Here is a 9,614-nt window from a genome sequence, read left to right on the forward strand (position 1 = left end):
GTTTTTGTCTTTTTTTCCCATATGAAAGATAATCTTGCTGGGTATAGTATTCTTGGTTGAAATTGTTTTTCACTTAACACTTTGAATATATTTTCCCTTTCTTATCTTGCTTATATTGTTTCTGATGAGATGTCTGACATTAGCCTTATGGGATAGCCTTTAAAAATACCTTGATGTTTCTCTCTTGTCTCTGCCTGTGGTTTTGGTCAATCTGGCTATGATTGACCAAAACCACAGGCAGAGACAAGAGAGAAAGGAAAGATCTTCTTGAGTCAATTCTCTGTGGGGTCCTTTGTATTTCTTAGGTCTAGATATTTGAGTGCCTCTCTAGGTTTGGAAAACTTTCTTCCAAGATTTCATGGAATAGATTATCAATGTCCTTGTTAGTTTCTTCACCTTCTGGGATACCAATGATCCGGATGTTTGGGCATTTAATGGTATCTAGTATTACTCCTATGTTATTCTCATTTTGGAGGGTTATTTTCTCAGTCTTTTTGGTGAATTTTTCTAGTCAGAGGTTCTATCTTCTACATCTGAGATTCAATCTTTTGCATGATTGAATTGGCTTTTGATATATATATTTTTTATTTAATTTTTTTTTTTGGAGAGGTTTTCGCTATAGGGCACGTGCGCTCGCCAGACAGAGCGAGACATAGAGACAGAAAGCGAGAAATCACCCCCCAGGAGGGATGGTCACGCCACAATCCCTTCTCCTTCATTCTTCCCTCGGGATCTTGGGCACGCACACACACGCGTCCGGCGTGAGTTTTAAGCCACCGGGTCCGGGACGCGAACCACGGTTGACTACGTGGGAGTCCAGCGACATAGCCATAACGCTAACTGCTGGTTCCCAGCTTTTGATATTTTTGATGGAAATTTTGATTTCTTTTATTACAGCCTTCATCTCTAACAATTCCGTTTGATTCTTTTTTTATGATGTGTTTCTCCTCTTTCAGATCATGCAAGTACTTCCTCACCTCCTGGAACTCAGTGTCTCTTTTCTCCTGCATCTTCTAGAGTTCTTTGTCTCTTTTCTCTTGCATCTCTGTTAGCTTTGTCACTATGAATATTTAAAACTTTTTATCTGACATTTTCATGAGTTCTTTTGTATTTTTTTGTGGTGGAAGAGGAGTTACTCTTTTCTACAAAAAAGAGATATATTATCTTTATTTCTCTTATTTCTTGTGCCTCTGTAGTAGTTTCCATTCATCTGATGGATTATACATTTTTTCCTATTTTTTTGAGCTAAATCTGAGCAACTAGAGGAATACAAAAGATGATCTGTAGTCTGTAATCAGTACCATTTTTGTCCCCTTTGCACAACTGATTCAATGAAAATTGAAGATTAATCTGACCCTAAAAGTATTCAGATATTTGGCTACTGAGCACCTAGATCTCTCTAGAAAATCAGTGTATGGAGGCTGAGCAGAAAAGTGAGAAGGTAAAAAGAGAAGAAACAGGAATAGAAAAAGAGACAAAAAATCTTTTTTTCTCAAAAAAGGAAAACCGGGCAGCACGTGAGCGTGCCATGTGAATGGGCCACTTGGAACTCAAATATAGATGGCTGCTAATTGGCTTATCCTATGGGGATGGGGGAAAGGTGAGACTTAGACAAAAGACCAGCAGAGAGCTAAGTTTAAATTTTTTTAAAAAATTGAAAATAGAAAGAGAGATGGAAAGAGAGAGAGAGAGAGTAAGTAGGGTGCTCTAACCTGGCTCCTGGCTAGACTGGGGAGCAGGAGGTGAAGTCTGGGCAGAGGGTCTTTGGTGGTCGAAATCCCTGAATGGGGCCACCAGGAACTCAAATATAGATGGCTGCTGATTGGCTTATCCTGGTCCTGGCTAGACTGAGGAGCAGGAGGGTGAAGTCTGGGCAGAGGGTCTTCAGTGGTCGAAATCCCATCATATTCTTTGAAGATTCATAATTCAGACTATCAGAAATCTTATTTGTTGCTCTTCACCTTTAATTCCTTAAGCCACCCATTGCAGAACTTAGAAATTCCACTATGCTGCACAGAGCCTGAAGAGAGGAAATAGGATCAGCAAGTCATGGGGGCAAAACACAAAAACACACATACAGAATAGAGACTGAGCGGAAGGAAGCTCGAGAATGCTGAGCAGAGTATGCATAGAAAATCCTGAACATCTGAATCAATGATTGAGAAGACACTGAAAATGTTATTTGTCACAGATCTTAAGAAGAAAAAGACAAGTGAAATATCTTCTAAATAGTCCCCCTACCTCCAATCTTGCCTCCATCCAATCCATTCTTCTTAACTCTTTGGCACAAAGCTCACTGTGCTGCCATCTTGCAATAAAGCCTCAGGTTTTGAAGTACCCGGTGCTCATATTTGCATGTCTCAGGACCCACCATGGGACAACTCCTTTTGCTTCTCTAAGCTCCCCTCTTGCTCTGCTTAATGCCTCAAGCCTCTGCTCAGGCTGCTCCTGTGCCTGAATGCCCATCCTTTACTATACCCACTCCTCTCCAGATCAAGCACCTCTTTGACTTCCAAGATTTTCTCCAAGCACAATTTTCCAAAGGCAGCTTTTTCTCCTCTTTCCCCGAGGCTGCCTCACACCTACATAAAGATGACCATGCTCTCCTTTGTGCCCCAATATGCCCCATACAGACTTGAATGAATCATGGCTTCCTTTATTATATTTGAATGTCACATTGCTAATTCTTGGGGGCTAAGACCATGTCTTATTAAAATTAACTATGTCTGACCCTCTGGACCTTTTTCACATCAAAGACATGTGGAAAATGATAATATTTATAGGGTCCAACAGGCCACTTGTGAAGATTAATGTATCAGCACACCTTTAGTAACTTATTCAAAGTCGAAACACTCCAGTTGAGAAGCTTTGCATAAAAATCCCTTAGTTAATTTGAAAAAAAAATAGATCAGTTAGACTATGAAGTTAAGAGACTTCTGGAGTTAGGCAATTAAGATCTTAGAAACAAACAAAAGGAAATGATCATAGAGAAGAAACATAATTAAGATTCAATGTGGCCCCAGCAGAAGAATAATTAGTATGTGGATTTTTCACCCAGGTGGTCAAGACCTCCTTCACCAATATGGTCCTAACTTGACCTTCCATGACTGGTTTTCACCGCCTGAACTCTAGCCAGACCAAACTGATCACCACCCCCTACAGGCTTATTGTTTGCTTAACATCTGTATGTGCTGGCCTCTCTCCCCAGCACACCCTATCCCCACTCATGCAATACACTAGGGGCTCAACTGTCCATCTTTGAAAGCTCACCTCCACTGAAGACTTCTCTGCCCTAATGGGTGGGCTTGGTCTCTCTCTTGATACCTTTATTTGTGCCTGACATCACATTCTTTTGTCTCAGTTGTTTCTTTTTGTCTCCTATCCTTTCAATGAAATGTAAGTTTCATGTGGTCAAAGACAGTCTTTCTCATTACTTTTCTCCTTTACCCTGAATAGGTACACATTGAGAGCTAAGTTTCCTGGCTGTATGTTTTTTCTCCTTTACCCTGAATAGGTACACACTGAGCTAAGTTTCCTGGCTGTGAGAAAAACAGGTTTCTGTTTAACAAGGAAGGAGGGGTGTTTGTTATCTAGGGTAAGACCAGTATCTCATAGCCTGCCAGGTGTCATTAAATGTCCCTCAGGGTAACCCTAGTGGCTTAAAACTCACGCCGGGCGTGTGTGCATGTGTGCCCAAGATCCCGAGAAGAGAATGGAGGAGAAGGGATTGCGGCTTAGCCATCCCCCCTGGGGGGTGATTTCTCGCTTTCTGTCTCTATGTCTCTCTCTGTCTGTCTGGCAAGCGCACGCACCCTATAGTGAAAATCTCTCCAAAAGAAAGAAAGAAAGAAAGAAATTGAGTTTGATACCAAAAAATAGAAAGACATTCCATATTTTTGGATTGACAATATCAATATAATCAAAGTGTTAGTTCTACCCAAATTAATTTACATATTCAATGCAATTCCAATCCAATTGCCTGTGACATCCTTCACAGAAATAGAAAAAAAATCATTAAATATGTCTGGAATGATGAGAAACCCCTATGCAAAAAGAATAAAGTAGGAGGCATCTCTCTACCCAACTTTAAAATATATTACAAAGCAGTGATAATCAAAACATCATGGTATAGGCACAAAAATAAACACATAGACTAATGGAACAGAATAAAGAATCCAGAAATAAACCCCAAATCATACAGCCAACTAATCTTTTTCTTTAAATAGACATTTTTGCTATAGGGTATGTGCACTCACCAGAGAGAGAGAGAAGGTGAAAAAATCACCTCCCAGGGGGATGACTGTGCTGCAATCCCTTCTCCATTCTCCTCTGGTGATCTTGGCATGCACACACAAGTGTCCAATGTGATTACAAGTCACTGGGTCCAAGACTCGAATGGTGGTTAACCATGTGGGAGTCCAGTGCCTTAACTACTATGCCACCTGCTGGCCCCAAGCAGTTGTTCTTTGACAAAGGTTACAAGACAATGCAACAGATGGCACCGGATATCCATCTGCAGAAAAATGAAACTGGACCCCTATCTCCCATCATTAACAAGAATCAACTCAAAATGAATTTAAGATGTAATATAAAAGTTCAAACCAAGAAACAACTAGTAGAAAACTTAGGGGAAACTTTTGCTGATGTTGAAGTAGGCAAATATTTCTTAAGACCCCTAAATCACAAGCAATAATCCCCAAATAGAAAAGTGAGATTACACCAAGCTACAAAGCTTTTTCACAATAGAAACAAAAATTAGAATGAAAAGACAACTCTCAGAATGGGAGAAAACATTTGCAAATTACTTCTCAGACAAGGGATTGACACCTGGAATATATAGAGAACTCAAGTAGCTCACCTATTAAGAAAAAAAAAAAAAAGAAGAAAAATCCAATTTTAAAAATGGACAAATGAACTGAATAGAAAGATCTCCCAGGAAGACTTACGAATGACCAAAAGGCATATGAAAAAAAAAAAATGTTCACTGTCTCTTGTCATAAGGGAAATGCAAATTAAAAGCACAATGAGATGCCATTTAGCTCCAGTGAGAATGACTAAGGTAAAAATATAAAGAATGGCAAGTGCTAGTGAGGCTGTGGTGAAAAGGGAACCCTATTACACTATTGGCAGTAATGTAAATTTGTACAACCTCTGTGGAAAACAATATGGAGGATCCTTAAAAAGAACTACCATATGACCCAATAATTCCACTTTTAGGTATCTACCCAAAGGATAGGAAAACAGTCAGAAAGACACCTGCCCAACCATGTTTATTGCAGTATTATTCATAAGTGCTAAGACATGGGATCAACCTAAGCATCCCAAAACTGATGACTGGATTGAAAAACTGTGGCACATGTATTCTATGGAATGTTACTCAGCAAGAAGAAACGATGAGTCCCTGTCATTTGATTCAAAGTGGATGAATATAGAGGATTTCATGTTAAGCAAAGTGAGCTAGACTTTGAAAGATACACACTGTATATTCCCACTCTATGGGAGAAATAGAAAGATCTGAACATATGATAGTGGAGAGGGTAAATGTAGATACTAGAGACGTAAGGGAGTGGGTGGTGGATGGTGGGTAGGAGGGGCAAAGGAAAGAAACATTTAACAGACAAAAGAAGGTAAAGTTCCCTGTTGAAAATAAAAGTTCTGTAATTTTTGCTTTATAATGATAACTAATTTTTTAAAGAGAGATATCATTCCCTATCATGATGAGAAGCTGAATCTCCTGTCCTCAGAGATGGCTTCTCAGAATAAGAAGTCTGTCCTGTACCCCTCGAAGCTCTGCCACCTGTATGTTTGCTTTAGCACTGGGTGAGTGAATCTTCTGGTAATGCTCTAGTGCCATGACATTGCTGGAAATTTCCAGTGGTTAGAAACTGTGTGTCATGATGCCTTGACGACAAATCTCCATCTTACACTAATGTGGTATGCCTCTTTCCCCCACAGGCACAAAGGGTACACAAGAAGTTTCCTAAACCCAGCAGAGTGCACCACTCCTCTGAGAAGAAGCGTCATTCTGTTCCTTCACCAAGCGCCACTGCACCAAGCTATTTATCTGGCAGCAGCCAGCAGCCCCTGCTCAACAGTCCACACCCAGGGTCCAGCAAGGCGGGTCTGCCTACTGGGCACCAGGAGGAATTTGCCAGGCGAACCAGTAGTGCCCCTAGCCCTCCCTGCTCTTTCCAGAGAAGCAAGTCCTTGTTTTGTTTGCCCACAGGAGGCCCCTCTCCAGCCGCCTCAGCTGAACCACAGTGGTTTTCAAACACAGGGCATAGGGTATCAGAGTGGAGGCATGGCCACCTCCTCTCCATTGATGACTTAGAGGGGGCCCAGGAGACGGACGTGGATACGGGCTTGCGTCTGTCCTCCTCGGACCTGTCTGTGGTCTCTGCATATTCAGCACCCAGTAGATTCTGCAGCACACTGGAAACATCCCTCCCCTCTGAAGGATGCAGCAGCCACTGGCCAACACGCAAGGATTCCAGAGAAGGACCACTGCCCACTGTCAGTGAGGGCCCCACAGAGACCTCCTGGACTTCCCTCCCCTTCTTCACCAAAGGGTCTTCCTGCTCCTCAGCCACAACTGTAACTGCTCCCCCAGCTTCCAATGCCTCTTTGCTCACAGCATCGTCCCCAAAGCTCCCTCCCAATGCTCCCCAAATCAAGCAGACTGGTAGAGATGCACCACCATCTGTGACATTGGCTGGTCCTGGGGATAATGACGTGGAGGAGTTCTACATCTGAACACCCTCTGCTCTTGTTTCCTACACGCACAAACCAAGACACGCAAACTCGGTTCCCACTGCCCCTGTGATGTCTGAACGTGCCTGTGTTCTCAATACTGCTCCCCAGGTCTGTCTGGAATTTACAATCATGCCTTGCTTAACCACAGGGATCCGTTCTAACAGAGAAATACATTGTTAAGCAATTTCATTGTTAAACACCATAGAGTGTACTTACACAAACCTGGATGCTATAGCCTACTTCACACTGGGGTTTTGTGCTATAATCTTAGGGGATCGCCATCAGACATGCAGTCCGCTGTTAGCAGAAGCATTGTTAGGCAGCGCATGGCTATATCTGTTTCACAGGGATCATTAGCACAGTGGCTTACCACCTTCCCCTCTTTGTAGCCGAGAGGTGGTACATTTCTAGGAACTTGATGGAAAAATACTGGCATTTTTATGCAAATAAATTCTCAAACTTAAATTGCAAAATATATTTTTTGAATACTCAACATTTGAGATACAGTTTAGTGCGCTTGCACAATTTAAATCCTTCATGTAATTATTTGAAATGAAACACGAACCTAGTCAGCCAAAGCTGATTGGGCCATTTTTATGCTGTGAAGGAAAAACAGTTAAAGTCAAAATGTTGAATGTGGGAAAATTACTAAGTGCTGGTATGAGAGAGGAGTGCACGGTGACATAATGCTCACTTACAGTTCCTCATACATACTGACACTAGTGACCCTGGGAATGCTCAAGTCCTGCTTGCAGTGGAAGAAGGCAGCTTGACAAGATGGTGTAAACATGTATCAGACTACGCAGTACCTCACTTTGAAGCCATGCAACATCAGAAAATCTGGATTTACACAAAAATGGCTGATGTGCTTCATAAAGATTTAGCATGAATAACAAACTCTTGCTGCATTTAAAAAATGACTTGAGTTCCAAAAACTAGATTTGCATACATATTTTCAATAGCACATCCTCTGTAATAAATGAAGGGCTACAGAAGACCACTCCATTATCTGGATTGACTTGGATCACTGAGGAAGAAACCATTTCTTGGAAGAACAGAATAATAGGATGTTAAACATATGAATAGGGGGCCAGCCAGTGGCATGGCCATTAGGATGGATGGATCCCACATGGCGACTGTACAGGTTGAGTCCTAGACTCAGTGGCTTGAAGGACACGCCAGATGTGTGCACGTGCATGCCCAAGATCCTGAAAGGAGTGAAAACTGAAAGAGAAGGGATTATGGTGTGGTTACCACCCATGGAAAGGCATGCTTTTTCATTCTCTCTCTCTTTCTCTCTCTTCCTTTCCCACCCCACTCCAGAACCACATGCCCCCACTGGCAAAATTTAAAATATATAGGTAGGTAGCCTTAAGATTCTTCCATTTCAAAAGCACAATCTAAGGGCTGTATATATCTCTGTATAAACAACAGGAGCCACATTTTATACTGCTTTCTCCAGTAAACATGCATGGTCACATATCCTATGTTTTTCATTTTTATATAATTTGTGGCATTTTAGATGGCATTTTGATTGCACAGATTGACAAATGTCTCCCTCTCCCAAACGAGAAACTTTACACAGAATGCTCTCCTGAACAAACACTGGTGCACTGCTAGCCCTTGTGAGTTTGTGAGAGCCTTAATTAAAGCTAGAGCTTTAGCCCGCTGTTGGCTTTTCTTGCCTGTTGTCTGCTTCTGTCTAAGCATGAATGGTATTTAAATCTCATCTCCTCCCACCCCTATAAGGGTATGTTTACAGCTCCAACCTCAGCAATGCCAAGTGCTGGCATCAGGGACAGTGCCAAGCTGTCCCTAAATGCTATTTCTCTTTGAGGAAGAACATGGATTTGCATTGTTCATTTCCCAGTCTGGTGCTCCTTGCCTAAATTACTCATGGTACAGTTTCTATTTCTCCTGAAGTATCCACACCAGCTTAGAATCCTTTCCAGCTTGACCCTCCAGGCAGCTGTTAGCAGTCATCAGACTTGAACCGAAGCCTCAAGTCTTTGCCATCCTTGTAATGAGAGTCTTGCATCCTGTCTCAAATATCCTGGACTTCCCAGGACTCAGACTTGTAATACTCTACTCCAATTTAGTAAATAAAAATATGGCCTCTTCTAATTCTAGACTAGCAGTCAGCAAAGTTTTTCTAAAAAGGGCTAGATAATAAATATCTTTTTAAGTTTGCCAGTCATATGCTCTCTGTTGCATCTTACTGCCATGTTAATATGAAAACAGCCATAGATAAAACATAAATGAATGGGAGTAACTGAATTCCAATAAATCTTTATTTACAAGAACAGGTGGTGAGCCAATTTGATTTGAGGTCTGTAGTTGAGTAGCCCTGGGGCTAGACCACTGTCTGAGGTTGACTTAAGACACCAGAATGCAATCTATTGCTACTGTGGTGTGTAATGCCAAAAAAATGGGCTACTCTGGTCAAGCTAATGACTATAAAACCCAGGGCTCAGAACAGTAAGAGGGGTTTCTTTCTGCAGAGTCAATTTCATAAAAGCCACTAGCAATGTTCTCCCCAGAAATGTGACTCAGCATCAATAGCTGATGAAAAAAAAAAAACATACTAATGTTAAGGAAAAGGAGAAAATTCAGAGGTGGTGACACAGCTGACAGTGAGCAGGAAAGTACGTTCATCAGTAGCAAGTCAATGAGGCAGAAACGAGTGGACCACCTGCCCAGTGATGGCTCCTCCTGTCTTTGTCCTTACTGAGTACTCTTATCTCCATCCATTCAGCTAAGATCAGAAGACATCATTCGATAAGAAGAAATGCATTCTGTCCCCATAACGCAAAGCGAAAAGGAAAAAAGCTCATAACAAGACAACCCTGAGGTGTTCCTGT

General features: G+C 41.7%; 1 protein-coding gene across 1 annotated transcript in view; it reads left to right on the plus strand.

Moving 5' to 3' along the window:
* FAM124A (family with sequence similarity 124 member A) overlaps positions 1 to 7,880 on the plus strand; it is a 78,577-nt gene extending 70,697 nt beyond the window's left edge. The window contains exon 4 of the mRNA XM_006140524.2: positions 5,956 to 7,880. Coding sequence (XP_006140586.1) covers positions 5,956 to 6,753 — 798 coding nt within the window. The 3' untranslated portion in view covers positions 6,754 to 7,880. The remainder of the gene's footprint in view (positions 1 to 5,955) is intronic.
* The last annotated feature ends 1,734 nt before the right edge of the window (positions 7,881 to 9,614 follow it).

The sequence above is a fragment of the Tupaia chinensis genome, unplaced genomic scaffold (genome assembly GCF_000334495.1).
Source record: "Tupaia chinensis unplaced genomic scaffold, TupChi_1.0 Scaffold000037_20, whole genome shotgun sequence".
Classification (NCBI taxonomy): domain Eukaryota; kingdom Metazoa; phylum Chordata; class Mammalia; order Scandentia; family Tupaiidae; genus Tupaia; species Tupaia belangeri.